Raw genomic sequence first — 22,406 nt, forward strand, 5'->3', positions numbered from 1 at the left:
GAGCGCTTACCTAGGAAGCGCAAGGTCCTGGGTTCGGTCCCCAGCCCCGAAAAAGAAAAAAAAAAAAAAAAAGAGTTGGTATTAAGTGACAAGTTATTAAATGGCAAATCCATGTCAGAGGACTTAGAAACAGTCAAAACAACTTGGGAAAGAGTATAGCTGGAGGATTTATGCACTTAAGGTGATATAACAATCAAGATTCGAAGCACATTCAAACATGTTTAACAGTTAGGTCTTGAACCCAGGTCAAATGGCTAAGATGCCTAGTCAACATATCGAATCAGACTCTGGCCACCAGCTTTCCCCAGCATCCCTCAGTCCCTGCGGTTACAGGGTCCTGGCTGGCATACCAAATCCCCTACCTTAATATTCTCCAGCCCAAGGACTGGGCTGAGTTGCCCTTCCCCAAGTTGCTCTTCCCTATATAATCCAGCCACTTTGGCTATATTGGTCCTATTTTTACCCTTTTTCCTTTCTGTTTGGCCTCTTGGTCTCCTGACTCTCCTCTCTTTCTTCTCCTCACAACGGCCCGGCTCAGGGTTGTATTTACTCTGGACTCTCCCAATGTCTCCGTCTCTAGCTACTATGCTCTCCCTCATATCTACAATAAACCTCCTCCTCCCCCGTTCTAAGGGTGGTCAGGTCCTCCTTTCTTCATCCGACAGCATTAGTAATAATGGAACAGTGAGGAACTAAGACATCCCATCTGGAACACCTAAACCTAAATGGAACAAGTAGACCAAGGACAGGAAGACAAACGGCTGGTACTGTGTTCTCTGCTGGAGATGGGCACGGCAGAGCAGCTGGCGGTGTGAAACCATGAACGTGCATCCTCCATGTGACCCAGCCATTCTGCGCCTAGGAGATTCCCAGGAGAAATGCCAGCACATCCTCGCGCAAAGACCTGCACAGGCCACTCCAGCATCTGTGTCTGTAACGTGTCGAAGCTGTAAACAACCCAAAAGGTTCATGTGCATAACGGAGCAGTGGGTAAGGAGGCGGTGCACGAGTAAGACACAACCACTGTAAAAACAGAAACCGAACGACAGTGTAGAGGACAGGTGAACAGCTCTCTGGAAGGTGAGGGGACGTGCCGTGGGCAGTGATGCCTGGGACCTAGACTATGGTAATGACCTTATAGGTAGATATTTATATGCAAATAATCAGTTTTCCATTTAAGATATATGCAGTTATTAGATCTCAATAAAACTATTAGAAAAAAAGTACATCAAGAGTAACTAAAGCTCAAAAACAGATTAATATGAGTTATGAAAAAGGAAAAATGTATTTTTTACCACTTGAATATGGATGATATGTGTACTTTTTAGGCTTTACAGTTATGGTGAAATTGGGACATGACTTTAGGTAAAGATAAACAAGAAGGAAGCAGTGAGTTAAGTTTTATTTACAGCCCTGAAGTTCCAGCCACGTGGGTCTTCGCACGTTTCCCATCCCACTCTGTCTGGACTCCTCCCATGTCCACCTCCTATCTGCTCCTCTGCCTCAGAGAAGGAGCAGTTGGTGCCGTTTCATCAAGTCATCTTTGTGTCAAAGATCACAACTAAACTAAAAACGTAATTTAAGAAAAATGACTATAAAGCACTGACATACCAAATGGCTTTCTGAAGTGGGGAGTCATCGGGGGAGGAGCAGGACAGCCATTGACAAGCCAGTGTCTCAGAGAACCCAATGTGAATGTTGCCACTATGAAAGAGCGTTCCTCTTCCACCCCTAGAAGCCAGCCCAACACAGAGAAACTGTCACTTGCCAAGCTGTTCTGGTAGTTCGTTTTCAAAGAGTAGACATCCTACAGCAATGGTCCCACTTGCTAACACACCAACACCTCCTCCAGCTGTGGAGGAGAACACATGGCCACACAAGAACATAGCAGATACTCCTTACCACTCAGAAGCCACCATAGCAAGGGGATAAATCCAGGACTCTCACTGATGTATTTCAAGCCTTTTGAATTGATGCTCACATTGTACAGGGACATCAGCATTAGACTGAAATGCAAAAGAACACAGTGTTGACATGCGGGGCTATCCACATTGTTCTCACCTCAAATTCATCTCCTCCTCTGAAGGACCTAGACATTTTTACATCTCAGATGTCCGAGGATGGCATCTGGGTAGAACATTACAAAGTGGAAGACGTGTCTAATGGTCTTCCTCTACAGAAAGCCGTAAGATACCGGGAAGCTTTAGCAGTAGCTCTGTGACATCACCTTCTGTGTACTGAACCACAGGCAGAGAGTCTCATGGGAAACCTCACAACCCAGTGTCTCTGCCCTTGAAATACCAAGCGGGCATTTATATTCAGGCAGCCCTCAGTTTATAAGAATACTGAGTTCTTGAGGTTCAGTGAAGCCATCTACAATCTAATCACAGGTTTTATCCAAAGACTGCATGGTGACCTGGATGGGAATGGTTCACAGGTTCACATTTGAATACCTGGTCCCAGTCAGTGGGACTATCTGGGAAGAATTAGGAGGGATGGCCTTGTTGGAGGAAGTTCTCACTGGGAGTAGGCTCTGCAGTTTCCAAAGACTTGTGCCATTCCCAGTGTGCTGTCTACTCCCTGTTTTGGGGGTGAGATGTAGTTCTCAGCTGAGGCGACACTGCCATGCCTGCCTGCCTGCTGCCATGCTCCCCACCTTGATGGTGGTGGACTCTCATCCCCCTGGGACCACAAGTCAAGCTCCTTTTATAAGCTGCCTTGGTCGTGCTGTTCTATCAAAGCAAAAGACAGTAACTAAGGCACTGACACTGTAGTAGACTAACTGCAGTGCCGGACTTGACCATGTAGGTCAGAGGATATGGGAGGCTTTGAAGTTCTGGAGTAGAAAAATGGTTGACTATCGTAAGCAGAGCGTAACGGGCCATGCTAGCAGGAACCTGGAAGCCAGGGCCAAGTGCACACGGACTGTGGCGGTCAGGCAGAAGAGGCTTTGGAGGGAACACTGTCAGCAGCTACGCTACAGACCGATCTTCCGCTACTTGGAGCAAGAGCGTGGCTCTCCTTCTAAGAGCCCGGCTGAAGCTAAACTGAAAATTAAGCAACTCCTTTAGTAGTGGAGATTTCAAGGCAGCCTGTTACCGACTCTGTCTTCTGCTTCTCAGTAATCAACTATGCAGGTCTACAGCGGGGAAAAAAATCAAGCATTGCAAAGAGAAATACAAAATGCATAGTTTGAAGAAAAATGAGAAAACTGTTGGAGCCAAAGCTTGTGTTGAAGGCGATGAGAAGCTTGAGACGGCTGAGTCACGCTGGAATAAAGGGAGGGATGTCCTCAGGGCAAGACTCCACTCAGATAAGCTTCTAACTTCTGAAAGGAGAGGGCCTAAGGAATTTTCTCCTCCTGAGAAGCTATGGCAAATCAAAGCTGCTGCAAATGTGATTCTAGAGGACAGGGGTCACCCACACTGGTCATCACACTTGGCAGTGTCACCTATGTGGTGTCATGAGGGGCACACCAGTAAAGGGATCATGAAACCTCCCTTTGTGGTTATAGACCGCTGCTTAGGTCAGGCATGTGTCAGGAGACTCCTGCGTGGGGGCCCTCAAAGGCCATCATGTAAAACTATAAAAGTGAATTCTGGATTGCAGTGGAGGTCCCAAGATATGGAGATGTCCAAGCCATGAAGATCTGCCAAGAAGAGCTGCAGACAGGGAATGAACCAGCCCACGAGCAAGAAGTGGGTTACAGGCGGCAAGGCTGGCAGGAAGAGAGACGTCTAACTAAGCTTTGACATTCGACATGGAGCTGTAGGGCTTTAAGTATGCCCTGCTGGCTCTCAGTTCTTCTTCCGCCCAGCATTTCCTAACTAGGCCCCATTCCTCCATTCTGGGGTGGTAACGTATATTCTGCGCCACTGTATGTTATTATAAGCATATAATTTGCTTTTTGACTTTACAGAGGTTATAGTTAAGAGGCTGCTTTGACTCTCAGAAGAGATTTTGAACTTTGGACTTTTAAACAATGATCGACTAAGACTTTTAGGGACTTTTGAAGGTAGGTTAAATGCCTTTTGTATTATGATATGGCTTGGGCCTATGGGAGCCAGAGAATGGAATGTACTTGTTTGGATGAGAATAGCTCATAGGCTCACATGTTTGAATACCTGGCCCCAGATGGGGTGAATATGGGGTGGAACGGTTTGGGATGGGTTAGGAGGTGTGGCCTCGGTGGAGAAGCGTGTCACGAGTGGGCTCTGAGGGTTCAAAGAGTTCTTAGTGTGTTCCTGCTTCCCGTTTGTGGATTACGATGAGCCTCTCAGATGAGGCTCCATCACCAGGCCTGCTGGTCTGTCTCCCTGTCCCCTGCAGTGGTGGACCCTTATCCTGCTGGAACCAAGGCCCAGATAATCCCTTCCCTTTAAAAGTTGCCTTGGTCATGGTGTTCTATTAACACGACAGAAAGGTAACTAAGACAGTATGTGACATGTGGCATCATCAGGCCAGGCCAGATGGCGCAATGCATAGCCTGAAGATCCAAACACCTCATCTTCTGAACAATCAACAAGAAAATGGCCACAGCAAAATGGATATTTTGCACTGTTCTGAACAACTGGCAAGTCAAGTGTCCATAGAAGCTATGAACGATAGCCCTTTAGTTTCCCAGATTCTTCACATTGCTGAGTAATAAAACAGGTCAGACACATGTTTGAAGATGGCTCCCTAGATAAAAGTACTTGTCATACAAGTACCAGGAACTCGGTTCAAATCCCCAGAACTTACAGAAAGGTAGGTGTGGAGCATATTGATAATCTCAGTGCTCCTGCAGCAGTATGGGAAGTGAAGGCAAGAGAATCAATCCCTGGAAGCTCCTACGCCAGCTAACCTGGAAACCACAGCAGCAAACATGGGACCCGTCTCAATAAGATAGAAGGGGAGGCTGGACACCTGAGGTTATCCCATGACCTCTACATGTGTGCCATGGCATGTACATGCTCACATTCACATACCTGCACAGGATCTGTAGCATGTACAGATACCATAGAAACACACGCACAGTAGTTAACAGCGGAAGTGTAATTCAGTGGTAGAGCACTTTCTAGCACGCCAAGGCCTCCTGGGTGCGGGAACTATTTTATAATTTTATGTACAGCATCTTGACACAGGCACATTTGCATCTATAGGAACTTAAGCGCTGCACAGCCTATTTTTTTTTTTGCCCAAATTCTTTAATGACAAGACTTCATGTTTAAATTGCCAATGAGCTTGCAAGGAATTAAAGGAGCATCTCTTTGATCCAGGCCAAAGCAGGAGGCAAGTACAGACCATGACAGGCTCCAGAAGCTGAGAGCTCCCCTTACAACGCCTTCATGTGGAAAGACAGAGAGCCCCAGGCAGACACAGATGCAGTCAGACCCTGATGAGAGCAGATAAGAACAAATGTTAAAGCTGGCCTGAACTCATACTGTCAGCAAGCCTTAAACGCTCATAAACCAATGACAATATACAGTCAGCCAGAATGGGACAGTCCCCAGTCCTCCTAGATAGTAAAGATCTACCTGGTCTTCCAAGATGCACAGATACAGCCCTAACAAATATGAGCTTGCACCAGACTGCTGGATAGCACATGAAAAACCAAGACTGAACAAGTCACAGCCAGCATAAGAACAGTAGCAGAGCCAGAACCAAACAGCTTTCAGGCATTACAGACAGGTATCAACCCCAGAACAGAAAACAGATATGCTGACTAGGTAGAAAAAACTTTGTTGTTATCTCTTGGTTTTAGTTTTGATCTGTCCTGTTTTTTTAAAAAACCAGAGTCTCACTATGTAGTTCTGGGTAGCTTGGAACTAGAAACACAAACCAGGCTAACTTTGAACTCACGAGAGGTCAGCCTGCCTCTGCTTCCTGAGTGCTTTGATGAAAAGTGTGCACCACTAACATCCAGCAGTAAAAATTAAGAGGAACTAGAACATGACCAAGAAGCTAGGGGCACTATTATGAATTGGCAGGCAAAGCAAAGCAAGTCGAGCCTAGGTCAGGGAGATGTCTCAGTCGGTTATGTGCTTGCTATACAAATATGAGAACCCGAGCTCAATGCCAAACACTCAGAAAAATATAACCTAACCATGAATGGCAGCTGAGGAAGACAGTCAACATCAACGTCTGCTCCCTACACGTACATGAGTACACACAAACAGGCACACACACATAATGAAAAATCTCCTTAGCAAACCTTATAAAACTGTTATAGGCATATTATTTTTCACAACCTACTTTAATAAGGTTCAACCTCCCCTCTAGCCTGCCACTCGCCAGAGGTAATGGAAAAGAAAGGCTATTAGGATACAGGGAAGTGGGCCTGTTTAGAAATAGTTCTTTGGGGTTTTCCAATCTTCACTGTTCTCAGTCCGGTCCACTAGCAAACACCAAACATGAATCAGCAGCTGCAGTCCAGTCCACTCGGCAGACACCACACTAGAATCAGCAAGGACAGTTCAATCCAGAAGAAACCAGAAGGACTCAGCCCAAGTCCACAAAAGTGGCAAGCAGCCCTGGGAAACTTACGAGAAGTTCTTGGTGAGTTTCTGTGAAGTCACCACAAGTGAAGCCCAGCAATGCAATGTAAGGTAAACCAATCCATGCGTGTGCTCACCGAAAACCAGCAAGGTAGAGTAAAACAAACCAATGCTGGAGCTCCCGCTGTCTGTGGGGTCATATCTATATTCCTTTGAAGCATCACGTGTCCTTTCACATGTCTGCCCAGCAAAACATCATTATTCCCTAACTGAATATCCAAAGAAACCAGAAATTTCCACTTTAAACTATGAATACTAGAGAGATGGTTCAGTAGTTAAGAACACTGGCTGCTCTTAAGGAGGACCTGGTTTAGTTCCCAGAACTCATGTAAAATGGCTTACCATCACAAGGGATCCAATACTCTCTTCTGAGCTCCACAGACACCTCATATGCACATGTCCACCACAGACACATAACTTTTTAAATAAAAAATAAAGAGGTTGGGGATTTAGCTCAGTGGTAGAGCATTTGCCTAGCAAGCGCAAGGCCCTGGGTTCGGTCCCCAGCTCCGAGCAAAAAGAAAAGAAAAAAAAAATCCTAAAAAATCAACATACTGTAAAAAGTTCTAAGACCTGGACACATGCAAAAGGAAAAATATAAACAAAGCAAAGCAAAACAAAACAGAAAGATAAATGAGCGTAGCTAGAGAAAGTCCAACTGCCTTCCAATTAGTACCCCATGAAAAGAGCAACACACACACACACACACACACACACACACACACACACAAAGTGTTTCAAAAAAGTAAGACTGACACTTTTCAAGAAATGAGGAAATAGCCTTCAGATGAGAACAAATACAGATATACACGCATCACAATCCGACCACAGTACAGAGCCAGAGAGTTCCAAAGTGCCAGGGTAAAGGACTCTGTCCACAGAAGACATCCTAAAGCTGGACCTCAGCATCAAAGACAAAAGCCAGGGCTGGGGAGATGGCTCAACTGGTAAACCACTTACTGTGCAAGCCAAAGGCCTGTGTGTGGATCTCTATGCTCCACACACAGCTAGACATGGTAGTACATGGGTGCTGTGCAGCACTTTACCAAGTCTACCTTCCAACTTGGAGGGAAGCTTCTTAAGACACAGCATACAGATCAAGAAGCAGAGCAGAAGCAGATAAATCTCTCTGAACTTTTTAAAAGCCATATGATGTAAAGGAAAGGGGGGTGATAGGGCATTCTAGAACATGATGTTCACAAGAAGGTGAAAAGGCAGGGTATTTGGGGAGTACTGGGTAAAACAGTCTATCTTGCAGAGAAACCTAGTAAGACAGGAAGCAAATAATTCAAAAGAGCTTCAGGAAGTCCCCAGAACTGGCCAGATTCACTAGGCCCAGTTCTTCCCCAAGAACCAGCCCAGCCACCTGGAAGGAGCAAGAACGGTCAAACTGTAGAAGAAATTAAAAGTGGCTGAACGGCCTGTAAGAGGCTCGGCCCAACCAAGCAACCCGGAAAGGCACTCTCCCGCCTCCGAGTGCCTGCAGACTGAGCAGTGCACTGTCACACATGGCGGGGTGGCTCTGGTGATACGACTTTGCATCATTTCTGCTCCTATAAGTAACCCACATTCCTGTAAGCACCCTCAATAAAACTCACTGGTTCTTCAAGCTGAACTTGGATGGGATCTGCACTTTGGTCTGCGGTGGGCTCCCTGTGCAACAGCAAACCTGTAATCCCACCGTCCCTACAGGGAGATGAGAGGCAGACGCAAGAGAGTCTCTCAATGCATGGGCCAGGCTCACACACATCAGAAGGATCTCACACAAGGCAGAAGACAAAGATAACACTCGGGGCCTCTACATGTGTACTATAGTGTGCTTGCCTACATCCACACACATGAACACGCACATACACTGTACACACACACATTAAAAACAAAGGTTTTTTTTTTTAAAGATAGATGCCAGAGGGCAGGCAATGTGTGCTTTTCAAGGGAACTGAAAAATTGCTGTAACCTCAGAATTAAAATCCCATCAAAAAATATTTCCAGCAAATAATACAAAAGAAATCTCAAGAGATTGTCCCCAAAACAAACCTTAACTACAAAAACTTAAAAGAACTTCAAAATAAAAGAAAATGACCTCAGAAGAAAGTTCTGAGCTACAAGAAACGGGAAAGGGAACCACAGGACAGAAATGCAAACAGAGAAGGAAACACTGGGAAAGGCAGAAATAACAATGTGTAACACTGTGGCTAATACATTTCCAACAAAGCAGGGACACAGTCTCCAAACACATGTGGACTGGGAGGTAAGAACTGAGTCATTCTGAGGTCCTTCTTCTGCTCAGAAGAGAAAGGCATTCATTACTTTCAAGTAGACACCAAATATATCCAAGCGTGCTCTAAAGGGAAGCTAGCCACTGAGTAGAGGTCAATTTTTAATACCCTGGGGAGGAAAGTAAACTCAGAGAAGAAAGGCAGCCAAGGAGCAGCATAAGAAACAAGAAAAGGAGGAAGGAATAGAAATACAGAGGGGAAAATACCAAATAATCCACATAAAGACAAAACGACGGAGTGAAGCCGAGAATTTCAGTAGCTGGAAATGTTAGTAGGGAGGACCATCTTGCCAAGAGGCAGATTGCTAGACGGGATTACATCACAACCACAGAACACACCTAAACCCAAAGGTCATACAACAGATGAGCCCAAAGGAACAGCAGAAGACACATCAAGCAAATGCTGACAGAGAGGGAACACTCACTGAGGACAACTGCAGTACCAAACACCCAGGTCCTCAGGAAGCCATCCCTCTACCGGGGCAGGCATCTAGACTTGCGCCTCAAAGATACCTTGCAACAGATAAAGGCACTTGCTGGCAAATCTGACAACCTGAGTTCAATCCTAGGGACCCACACTATGGAAGGAGAGAATGAACTCTCTGAAGTTGTCCTCTAATATCTATCTGATCTTCACATGCATGCAAGGGCACACATGTACATACATGTACAACATAAACACCAACTGTAACTACAGTGTTTAAGTATGCACAGCGTTAAGAGCCCATCAACAGAACTACAAAGCAGCCGGTGCACAGCAGCAGCTCTCACAGTACCGAGTACGCCATACGGATTCTCGGACTCACCACGCAATTAGGTTTAAAACAAGCTTTAATCGCTCTGAAACAGGATCTGACTACATAGCCAGGACTTTCATCCTCCTGTTTCAGACTGACTTAAAATTATTTTTTAAAGTAAGTTTTAAAACTCCAAGCAGTATTTGGAAAATAGAAACAATGTCTCCAGTCTGGAGAGATCCCACAGCCGTTAGGAGCACTCGCTGCTCTTCAGAGAAGGAGTTCAGTCCCCAGTACCACTTGGGGCCAGTCTCATCCACATGGACTCCAGGGGATCTCACACCACCCACACTCGAGTGCACATATTCATATGCTCATAATTTAAAAAACAAACTTCTCCCAGCTACGAAGAATGTCTCTATTAAAATAAGCCAAGTAACTAACTAGAAGTTGTAAAGCCCAACCAACTCCAGTTTTGAAGCTCCAGGCGCTAAACTCCAATTCCAGGAGGAAAACCAAAGTCCACTTGAGCAAACATCCTATGGCAACCCCCTCCCCTAACAACAGCCAGCCAGGCCGTAAGAGCGGGGTCAAGGTACATATAAATAACCTAAGACATCCTGCAGACAAGAGATAACCAGGCCATCCTGTGTCAGGTAGCTTTGCCCCCGTGTTTGCTTCCTGCAGATTATGCCAAAAATGCAGTTTTTAAAATATTAACTTGTTGACCCATATGGAAACTCCCCAAGTTTGCTGTAACTACAATAAATACCTACACGCCTGGACTTGAGGCTCTCACTTCTGACCCTCTGTGACAATGTCCATGAGAGTCCTTGCTCTACATCTCTAAAGACCCTTGTGTTTGCATTGGAATTGGCTCCTACGTGGTCTTTGGGGTCCCTGCGACTTGGGCCATTACAGGAGTAGTCAGACAACAGTTAGAACTGAACTATAATAAATACATAGCATAAAACTTTAAGGTGAAAGTAATGGAACACACACACGCGCACACACACACGCGCACACACACGCACACACACACACACGCACACACACACGCACGCATGCACACACACGTACACACACACACACACACACACACACACACACACACGCACGCACACACACAGTTTTAGGGGAAGTTGAAACTTACTGAGCAGCAGTGATGATAGCCCAGACTGCCTGGCAACAGCCCTCTTACTTGTAGTAAACAGAAATTCTCCCTCTTAAGAGGATCGTGAGCAACACCCCTTCCACGGAGAGAGACAAGGAGGGCAGCTTTCACACAGCCCACACAGCATGAGTGAGAAGACAGCCTGGATCTCCCAGACTGTAGGCAAAGGAGGGAGAGGCAGAGGAAGAGGCTCCAATTAGAAGCGCCCAGTGCCCAGCCAGAGCCCCTGAGTGCCCAGCCAGAATCACCTTAGTGTCTGAGGCAGACACTGAGCCACCAGAGTGAGTGCTGCAAACTGAGGATGAGGCACAACCAGAGCCCTGATAAGACAAGCACTGATTCTCTTCAGGAAAATACCCAGAGCTTAGAGGCCCAGAACACACATTCTGCAATGGCCAAAAGACAGACTAGCAGGGACAGTCAATGTGTGGAGAGCTAAGTAGTTCCTTTGGGCACAAATTTGAAGAATTTCCTAAATGCTCTATGGCCATACTTTTTTATATAATAATATAAAAATTCTTTAAAAGCTGTAAGTTTATAAATAAAGGTGAAATGGGTAACAGCACCGTGCTGGGATGTATGGCAGCCCGGAGCGAGAAGAAACCAGAACAGTGATGCAGTGTATTTGCAGGGACTAATTAAGGAAACGATGGCACATGTGTGCACCGCACAGACAACACCCACTGCTGTCTTCTGTTGGGAGGCTGGGTTCCCCAAGACTTCAGTCTGAGAAAGGCAGGCTCTTCGTTTTGTCTTTACCCCACCATAGACTACCAACTGGATATAGAAGGAGTCACACCAGCAATTGAGAACTTCAACTGGGCACAACACGCACACAAGCAAAATCCCCCTTCTTCCATATTTCCATGACAATTTTCAAAGCCACAGCAATGCCAGGAGTCAGAAAGACAAAAGGCACCAGCACTTTCCAAAGCAGTGTCTTAGTTAGGTTTTCTATTGTTGCCATAAAACATCACAGCCAAAGCAACTTGGGGAGGAAATGGCTTTTGTTTACAACTCTTAGGCCACTCTGTTGCTGAGGGAAGTCAGGGCAGGAACTCAAAGAAGGCAGGGACCTACAGGCAGCAGCTGATGCCAGGACTATTAAGGAGTGCCACTTCCCTGGCTTGCTCTTTCTGGCTTGATCAGCCTGGCTTCCTATAGTTTTCAGGATCATCAGCCTAGGAGTGGCACTGCCCACAGAGATGCCCCCACATCAATCCTCAGTCAAAATAATTCCCCACAGGCTTGCTCACAGTAACCCGCGGAGGTGTAAACCAGCTTTTCAATTGAGGCTCCCTCTTCCCAGATGACTCCAACCTGTGTCAAGTTGACATAAAACTACCAGGAAGGCAGGGATTCTCAGTCCTCTGAGCTCCCAACAGGCTGTGAGCCATCTGAATTTCATTAGCAGTCTCACAAGGTTTACAAAGTCGCACCCTAACAAACTATGTGGTAGGCCTTAGGGCTGTTCAGATGTAGTGCCCCTAGAGAAGTCAGCCCTGAGGCTGGCTTTCCTGGAGTCTCTACCCAGGGGCTCCAGAAGGGAAAGCCTTTACTTCAAATCACAAACACACAAGTCCTCCACCTTAAACTATGCTCCAAAGCTGCTTTTATGAAGGTCATAAGAGCAGGACGGAGTAACAGCAAGAGCCCCGTGTGACCCACTAAGCCCAAAACACCTCACAAATACTTTTACAGAAAGTTGCCAACTTCTCTTTTACAGCATGATAATAAACCAGCCAATCTTCTCTAGACCTCAAAAAGCAAAACTACCATATGAGGATAACCACGGTTCAGGGAAACCTGGGCAAAGTGTCCTGGTGATTTAGCACTGTCATATAACCTTAAAATGGTAAAATTTACTCATATTGTTAGCATTCTGTCTAAGCTCTGCCCCACAGTTACCTGGGTAACATTCAGATTTCCTGACACTATAAACGGGGCTATTAGTTCCTCCCCACTCTCTTGTTCTCTCTCGCTCTTTCTTTCTTTCTTTCTTTCTTTCTTTCTTTCTTTCTTTAATGTAAATGAGTACACTGTCACTGTCTTCAGACACACCAGAAGAGGGTATCAGATCCCCATTACAGATGGTTGTGAGCCACCATGTGGTTGCTGGGATTTGAACTCAGGACCTCTGGGAGAGCAGTCAGTGCTCTAACCACTGAGCCATCTCCCCAGCCCCCACTCTTGGTCTCTTGCTTTTGCCTTCCTCCCTCCACTCTTTCCCCATTCCCTTCCCCCCACCTCTCTTTCCACGTGCTCATGGCTCATGCACATGCGCGCTCGCTCTCTCTCTCTCTCTCTCTCTCTCTCTCTCTCTCTCTGCCTTGCTCTGCCCCTCTTAACTCCCCTCCCCATGCCCTTAATAAACTCTATTCTACACTATACCATTGTGTAGCTGGTCCCTTGGGGTCGGGGAGGGAAGATGCCCCATGAGCCCGTTGAGGCACCCCCTTGCCCCATACTCCACCACACCTCCACAGAACATATTTCCCTCTCTTTATCTTTTTATAAACACATCACATATATCAGTAACTGTCTTTAAATTTTCATATCTGTCCCCAGAGCAGTTGTCCTTAAGAAGCTAAAATGAAACCAATGCAATTTTGAGAGACCTGAGCCCATGTCACTACCAGGGTACATGTCACAGAAGCCAGAGACCTCTAGGTCATGAAAGAGTTACCACACCAACCCAGAAGACTCTTGTTTCTTGTGCAAATGATTGCTCCATATGATATTTCTATTCCAACAAAAACTATTTGTGAATGATGTATCAAGTTTCTGATTGTCACATGGCCCGGTATCTGCTCCCCTGATCCTGTTAAACACCGCTGACATTAAGAACACAAGGACTAAAGGCAAGACAGAAAACAAACATGCGGCAAGGCCTGTCCACTGTTAACTCTGTGCCCTTAGAGTGCTTAGCTATCAACTGGATTCCTTAGTAAAACAAACCTTCTGTACAGAAGTGTTCTGATACACCATGATGTTTAAAAGAAAAAAGTTGTTTTAAACGGGAGGGATGAGCTTGGACAGTCACGCAGGCAATTCTGCTTAATGAAATGGAAGAGGCCAGAGATAGGACAGAAAGCACTCTTTGCTCTTGACCAACTGTGCCTGCAGGTGAGTCGCGTGAGGTGAAAGTGGTGCAAATGAACCACCTTCCTGCTCCATACTGAGGAGCTACAGTGAACCAACAGTACCACAGACAGACACAGACACTGGAACCCAGTCATCCTCAGCCTGCCGGCCCAACAACCAAGTCAGCACCACACCAATGCCAAGGCACAGAAACTAATTTCTCACCGAGGACAGCTTGTAAGTGGAGAGAACTGGTTAAGCTGTGTAATCTAGCCAGGGTGATGGAGATAGGACCTAGCACTTATACACACGAGGCAATGTTCTAGTCCTGGTCAGTTAATCCATGAGAGAAGCCTACAGCTAGAGGTCTGCTCATTTCTAACAGGAAACAGGGCAAGGAGGTATGTTTTCCTTCTGCATAGGGCCAGTCCCAGGACCTGGTGCATCCTTAGCAGCCAGATGGTTCTACCACGAGCCCGCCTCAGCCCTGGTCATGAATTGTTCTACATCTTTACTTAGATGTGGGGCCTCCACCCGTCAAGTAAGAGCCTAAAGCTGTGACTCACATTCCCACAATGCAATAGCACCGAGTGAACACTCCCATTCTAGACCACTCTGTGAGTGTTAAGGCTTATCACTGTGTAACACAGACAGAGCAGACCAACACCAGCCTCACTAGCTATCAATCCACACGTGGTGCTTTAGTATCAGCTTTTCTCAAAAGCAGCTGTTTTAATTTAGACCTTCAATGTTGCCTAGAGGCCATATGGTAAAACTGGATGCCAGCCTGTGGCAGTACTGAGCGGTGATGAAACTTCCAGAAGACGGAACCTAAAAGAAAGAAGTGAGGTCACTAGGGATTCTGTGATGGTTTGTATGGGCAGCCCAGGGAGTGGCACTATTAGGTATGGCCTTGTTGGAGTGGGTGTGTCACTGCGGGTGTGGGCTTAAGACCCTCACTCTAGCCGCCTGGAAGCCAGTCTTCCCCTAGCAGCCTTCAGATGAGGATGTAGAACTCTCAGCTCCTCCTGCACCATGCCTGCCTGGATGCTGCCATGCTTCCTGCTATGATGAGAATGAACTGAACCTCTGAACTTTTAAGCCAGCCATAATTAAATGTTGTCCTTTATTTATTTATTTATTTATTTATTTATTTATTTATTTATTTATTTATTTTTGGTTCTTTTTTTCGGAGCTGGGGACCGAACCCAGGGCCTTGCGCTTCCTAGGCAAGAAGCGCTCTACCACTGAGCTAAATCCCCAACCCCAATGTTGTCCTTTATAAGAGTTGCCTTGGTCATGGTGTCTGTTCACAGCAGTAAGACCATCACAAGTTGGTACCAGGAGTTGGGTACTGCTATGATAGGCTCATGCTTTTGTTTGGCAGAATGTAGATTTTAGCACTTTGGATTTGGAAAGCAATGGAATCCTTTGGGTGGAGCTTAATGGGCTATCCTAGTAGGAATATGGAAGACTTTGTTGCTGAGTGTAATTTGAACTGTGAAGAACCAGCCCAAGAGATTTCAGAGGTGAAGAATTTCAGTATGTGGCGTAGAGACTGTTTTTGTGGTAATTTGGTGAAGAATGTGGCTGCTTTTTGCCCTAGTCTGAAGTGTCTACCTGAGGCTCAGGTGAAGAGATTTATGTCAATTGCACTGACAAAGGAGTCTCAGATACGCCCAACAGAGACTTTGTTCTCTGGTTAGGTCTTATGAAGAGCATTCTGAACAAGTGTAGCAAGCTTGGAAAGGAAAAATATAAAGTCTATGGTTCGAGTATTAAAAGGGCACCGAGATATGAAATGGAGCTGAAGAGACCCCTGACAGGTGACATGAAAAGACCTGTTCCTAAGTGACCACTTGGTTCTCAGCTAAATGTTCCACCCCAGGTGTGGGCTGGGTTACAAGCCCAGCGAAGGGAACAACCTTTCCCTGAATGGTGCCTAAGTGGCAGATACAGTGTTTCACTGAGAAGGGTTTCAGAACAACATGCATGTAGGTCAGACAAGGGCAGGAGGGAGGACAGGCTCTGCAGGGCCACTTCTGGTCAAGGAATGGTGAACTGTAGAAACACATCTCAGAATTTCAGACCCACCTAGTCCTTCTCTGCAAAGTTATTATTTTCTTATGCCTCCTCAGTGTTACCACCTGGGGGAAATCAATGGAAGCACTGACCAGGTAGAGTCTCAGGGCCTTCACAGCCAACTTGTCCCACTAAGGTGAGCAAGCCCACCTTTGTCACTGGATCATGTCTTTCTCACTCTCTGGAAGACATGTCTTTCAGGCATGTGTGGATTGCTATGAGACCCTTTCTCATGGAAGCTCTTATTAGCCAAGGACGAGAAGTCTGGAATAGTCAGAGTGAGGGCTATTTTTGTTGTCTCTTTGCTTTGAGACAGAATGTCATAGAGCCTATGCTGCCTTGAACTCTAGGTATAGCTGAGGGTGATCTTGAACTTGTGTTCTGATTCCTCTGTTTTCAGAGTGTGAAGTACAGGCATGTACCTCTGTGCCTGATCTATGTGCTCAGTGAGAAGGTAGACCTCCTATGTGCTCAGGGAGAAGGTAGACCTCCTATGTGCTCAGTGAGAAGGTAGACCTCCTATGTGCTCAGTGAGAAGGTAGACCTCCTATGTGCTCAGTGAGAAGGTAGACCTCCTATGTGCTCAGTGAGAAGGTAGGCCTCCTATGTACTCAGTAGCTCTTCTACTAACTCGGCCATAGCCTGAGTGTGTTGCTTCTCCCCCGTGCTTGTCAATTAAATAAGACCTTTAAAAGGCTGGCGAATTTCACTTGTCAAATATGAAGCAAGAGTTCTGGTTGCCTGCTCTTATCCAAGATCAAATGGAAATACCAGTGTCACATGACAACAGGGGAAGAAAAGCTCAGGAAGTAACAAACACACTTCCTGGGAAGTTCCTGAAACTCAGAAGCCTCTCCCCGAGGTTATATAAGCACTGACAACTGCTAGAGGATGAGCCAGTTGCCTCCGAGCTGTCCAGGGAACTGAGGGCACAGCTCTGTGAGTCATCACCCACACTAGGGCCAGAACTCAGGGATGCAGCTGCTTTGACTCATCGATGCTTCAGTAAGGAACCCAAAAAATTTAGGTCCACTGAGCTAGACTTGGGTACAGTCACTAATTTGGTCTGTTGTCCGTGCCTTGTCTGGGGGAGCAGACATTTGTTCACATTTCCCATAAAAGGTAACACCACACAGCCACTCGTGTTACATTTTGCCAAAGACTCTAGCTGAATTGTGCCAGTCCTGAGAACTTGAGAGAGGCTGGATTCAAAGCAATGGGATTATTTGGTGGAGGGAATGTGAAGGCAGAATAGCATTCAGATTGTGACATGGTTTCTTCCCAATGCTCTTATCTAGGTCTACAGTTAAAGTGAATTGCAAGTGGAATAGAAGGATGTGATCTGACCCATAAGCTTGAGTAAAGAGAAAAAGAAAGCTACCTGGGAAAGTTGTGGACCTTTGAAATCTCAAAGCCCACTCCTAGGGACACAGCTCATCAGACGAGGCCACACCTCCCAATCCTTCCCAAACAGTTCCACTAACTAGAAACACACATTTGAGCACAAGGGACCTTTCTCACTCAAACCACCATAACGACTGAACCGTCTTTCAAGCCCAGGATGCTCGGTTTTTAAAGAAAGTTTGCACTTAAAAAGCAGCTGGAAAAAGGCTGGACCCATCTCCAGGCCTGAGCACAGCCCTGAAAGGGAATATCCTTTGATCATAAAGTGAGAAGAGCAAAATCCCAGGAGAGAAGTGAAACACAGATGTACAGGAAAAAGCTCAGCCCAGCACAGCAAAGGCCTTAGGCTACTGTCAACAGTGAAGGGCTTCAGTGCAGGAGGGAGAAGATCCGTGCACACACCTGGAAGGCTGCTGGGAAAGGAAGCCACGTGATGGCTCTGCAGCAGGTCCTTCACCATTACTGCCTTCACCACATGCTGTGATCCACAAGAACAGGGGCCAAAGAAGGGAGGCAGAGAAGCAGCCCCCATACAAAGCTCGCCGAGACGCTGAAGGAAAGATTAGCTGGCCATGAACACTTACAGAGACCACAGAAGAAAAGGAAGCAATGGACCAACACCAGAACCCACACAGACACCAGCACATCACTGTGGAAACAGCTTAGCAGGAGAGAGAGAAAGGTACAGACAGGTGATTCACAGAGAAGACATCATAGGACAAGCACGCAGAAAACACGCCAATCTCGCTGGTATTCCAGGTCAAAGGGGGGATGCAGGTAGACAGCTGGCTGGCCAATTGGCTGATGACACATAGACTCTCTATAAGAAAAAGGAACAAAATGCCGGCAAGGGTGCACAAGGGAGTACAGTGCCAGCATCTTACCGACCTGCACGGGTGCCACTTCTCAAAAAGCCCTCTTCTGGGGGAACTCCTAAAGGAGCTAACACAGGTCCACAAGGAGATAGCTATCAAGTGTTCAGTGTAGCAGTGCATATGTAGAGAAATTAAAAATATCCCCAAGCACAGAAAGGTGGTCTCAACATTAGGTCTTCTGCAATTTTTGAGTCCCCCCTCCCAAGAAATGGATGAGATCCACAGTCAAGCCTTAGCATGACTACAAAGCATGATTACAAAGAAAACTCCATGTCATATTACAGCATGCATTGCTCGTACACACAGACATGTCAGCATAAAACACTACTGCAGACTGCAGTGTGGTCTACACAGGGCATCACAGCAGAAACTCCCTCCGCTGAACACAATGCATGGAGCAGCTACCGAGACCGTGGAAGGTGACCAACCATGAGCTGAAGAAACGGGAGCAGAGCATCAGGTGCCCCAGCACGGCTTCCACGGCCTGCACTCAGACTGCGCAGAAGGCTCTCTCTGTCTTAAGGAGGAGAAAGGGCCATCCTTCTGGTAGCCACAGTAAGAGGAGGAGCCCTGGGCAACTCAGATGCTGCAGAAGGGGATGTCTTCCCACCGTGAAGGACCGTGGTAGCTGCGTGCAGTTAAGCAGTACCACAGGAATACTACAGACCACCAGACCTCAGCATTCTAGATGCGGCTAAAGAGTGGAGCTCAGGGCACACCAGAGCACTGCAGGCATCGTGGAGAGTCAGCAGTCAGTAAGTGACCCCACAGAGATACTTCTGAATTCCCAGCCTCACCTCAGCACACACAGCATAATCCCTGGGCCTCTAACCAGCCCATGAGTGGCACCAGAAGACACACAGGACAGCTCCACTGGCCTGGGGAACACCAGATTGAAATGTTATAGACAGGGGCTGACACTGAAACAACATTGTAATTTGTGACTCAAATCCAAATGGACTGTGGAGTTCTCCAAAGACTTTAAAATGAGGCTTCTGACATAATATTCCAAATGCCCAGGGTGCATCCAAAATTATTCAGCATACAAGGAGGAAAAGAAACTCTCATCTTCATGGGAATATATGAGACACCAAGGCCGAAATGGCACAGAATCTAGAAGTATCTGCCTCCGACGTTTAAGGGGCTCCTGAACTACGAAAGAGAAGCCTGCAATACACAAGGCACACAGTTGGAGAGATCGTGTATCACAGGGAGAACCCTAAACCCCCAAAGCTTTCTGCCATGGGTCTGTATGTTAGCACAGGGATGTTTGCTATGAAGAGCACTGGCTTCCATTCCCAGCACTGCCCTCCGAAGAAGAAAAAACGATTTCCTGTCCTACTCCCCAAGACTATATCTGCAGCATACTCTGATAAAGTTAGATTACATGGCCAACGAGGGTCTGCAGACGCAATCACAGGTACTAATCAACAGGCACTGAGCTGATTGAACAGGTTTATCCAATATGCCTAATCTAAGCACAGGAGCCCACAGAAAGCAGAGATGCCTCTCTGGTCGGGAGCAACAGAAAACGTGTGATACACACTGCGAAGGATAATCATCAAGTCAGTTAGATTTAGAGTTACCACGGAAAAGCAGCTCTGGGGATGTTTCCAGAAGGTATGGAAGGAAGACTGGCTCTGAACATGAGTGGTGCCATTCTGGGATCCGGGATCCTGGACTGAGTGAGGAGGACAAAGTGAACTGGTGCGATGGTGCAACAGGGAAATACCTCCTACTAAGACTGACTGGAGCCCACATAGCAGAGGGAACTGATGCCCATTAGTTGTCCTCTAAGCTCCACGTGCACGCTATACCTTGCACACAAATTCATGAGGAGCGCACATGTGCACGCACATAAATAAAGAGTTAGAAATACTTTACAAAAGGAGAAATGCAGCTGAGTGTCAGCATTCTGTTTCCTGACCATGGAAGCCATGTGACCAGCTGCCTCACACTCCTGCCACAATGCCTTCCCTGGACGAAGGACTGACTGCACCCTTGAAGCGTGAGCATAAACAAAGCCTTTCTTCTCTAAACTGCTTCTGTCACAACGACCAGAAAGGAAACTAATAGAGATGCCAATTTTAAGAAGCAGTGTGGCATGACAGCAGGGCCACGTGAGGAAGAGCAGTCCACCCTGGACAGGATTCAGCTGGCCATCTACTCACTCGGCTGATAGAAGAGAATAGGGAAGCAGATTCCTCCAGAGCCTCCTCCAAGGACCCAGCTGAGCACCACCTTGATTTTGGCCTTAGGAGACACCCAGCAGAGGACCTGGTCAAGCCAACTCAGATCCCTAGGACACTGAGATTCTAAATGGATGTCTGTCCTGTTACAATGATTAAGAAAAACTTGCTACAAAGTTTAGTACCTGAGTAGGAAACTGCCATAGCAAACACCTAGGGATGTTCATTCTGAGGCCCCAAGTAACACAGCCCAGGCTCTAAGGGGTAAATGCTCCTTTTCTTGATTTAAGTTTTTTTGTGTCCCCCCCCCCCCCGAGATGCTATTTAACACAACAGCCAGCAGGCTAAAGCAGGAGGAGCATGAGTTCAAGGCTACACATTGGGCCTATCTCAAATAAAATTAGATAAAATATCCTCTAAAAAGATAACACATTCCTTAAGTCCTCATCAGCTGGCTTCCTGTTTTGTAGAATTGGTGGATCAAACAAGTTTCCTTAAAGAGAGGCTCCGTCAGCATATTCTAAGCACTGTGCAAGTCGAGAGGCTGAGCTGCTATCTACTCACACTTTGAGTTTGGTGCACTGGCCAGGCTTTAAGTCCCCCAGCAGCTGCAACATGGTGTCCAAGAGCACCCGGCTGGAATTCACCAAAAATTCACGCCCACACGCAACAGCAGCAACATCTGCAGAAGACAGAAGGAAGCGTCAGGGTCACAGGTGTGGCCCAGGGCACACAGCTGCAGGCGGAGAGCAGCAGCTCCTGGTCTCCCTCCAACCTCCAGGCAGGCATCAGGGCATCAGTGCACCTGCACTTCCACTCCATTTCTGCCACCATCTCTCACGCACATGGTGAGGATGGCGTCGGTGAGGATGGCGTCGGTGAGGATGGCGAGGGTGAGGATGGCGAGGGTGAGGATGGCGTCGGTGAGGATGGTGTCGGTGAGGATGGCGAGGGTGAGGATGGCGAGGGTGAGGATGGCGAGGGTGAGGATGGCGTCGGTGAGGATGGCGAGGGTGAGGATGGCGAGGGTGAGGATGGCGAGGGTGAGGATGGTGTCGGTGAGGATGGCGAGGGTGAGGATGGTGACGGTGAGGATGGCGTCGGTGAGGATGGCGAGGGTGAGGATGGTGACGGTGAGGATGGCGAGGGTGAGGATGGTGACGGTGAGGATGGTGTCGGTGAGGATGGCGAGGGTGAGGATGGTGACGGTGAGGATGGCGTCGGTGAGGATGGCGAGGGTGAGGATGGTGACGGTGAGGATGGCGAGGGTGAGGATGGTGAGGGTGAGGATGGCGAGGGTGAGGATGGCGTCGGTGAGGATGGCGAGGGTGAGGATGGTGACGGTGAGGATGGTGACGGTGATGGTTGTGACGGTGATGATGAGATGGTGACAGTGATGATTACTTTCCTAAGAGATCACAGGTGCTTCACATTCTGGAAATTTCTGCTTAGCAGATCGTATACTCCCTGACTTTCTCCTTATAGATCCAAGGAGAGCAGGTACCCAAGGACACTGAAACACAGTGCTGCTTGTAGAGCTCACATGGTACTGACTGAGGACCTGACAGCGGTGTGACTGCACATCAGGAAGTCATGCCATAACTATGGAAGGGAGCGCTGGGACCTGGGTGTCTGCAGCACCACGCCCTGGAAAATAGTCTTGCCTTGGACCAATAGTTACGTGGTCCAAGAAGAACATGGGGCTGATGACTGGTCTTACTGGGGGACCGAGCATTGAGAAATCCTTCAAGAATGGCCTGAAGACTCTTCACGGTGACATGAAATGGGAATCATGTGACGTCACAAGCAGAGCATGAAAACTGAATCTGAATACTCTCCTGAATGCTCCTCCTGACTGTAGTCAGTAAACACATTTCCATACCCCAGGCTCTGCAAATGAGCATGGAGACCAGAGCGGTCACTGGCCCCATGACTGGTACAGCCAGCACTGGCTGCCCCACCAGTATCCACACACAACCAAGATTCATCCGTAAGCCCAGCACACAGTGCCCCTCTCTGCAGAGTCTTCTTCGTCAGGACTGAGAAG

At 47.2% G+C, this 22,406-nt stretch overlaps 1 protein-coding gene across 14 annotated transcripts in view; it reads right to left on the reverse strand.

The window, feature by feature from the left end:
- The window catches only part of Hsf2bp (heat shock transcription factor 2 binding protein), an 86,527-nt gene that overhangs the window by 36,070 nt on the left and 28,051 nt on the right, over positions 1 to 22,406 (reverse strand). For 7 of the 14 annotated variants that reach the window (NM_001127683.1, XM_087598104.1, XM_087598102.1 and 4 more), the window contains 2 exon segments: positions 1,903 to 2,006; positions 20,924 to 21,041. In NM_001127683.1, the coding sequence (NP_001121155.1) occupies positions 1,903 to 2,006; positions 20,924 to 21,041 (222 nt within the window). 14 annotated transcript variants of the gene reach the window in all.

Source organism: Rattus norvegicus, chromosome 20 (genome assembly GCF_021556685.1).
Source record: "Rattus norvegicus strain SHRSP/BbbUtx chromosome 20, alternate assembly SHRSP_T2T, whole genome shotgun sequence".
Lineage (NCBI taxonomy): Eukaryota > Metazoa > Chordata > Mammalia > Rodentia > Muridae > Rattus > Rattus norvegicus.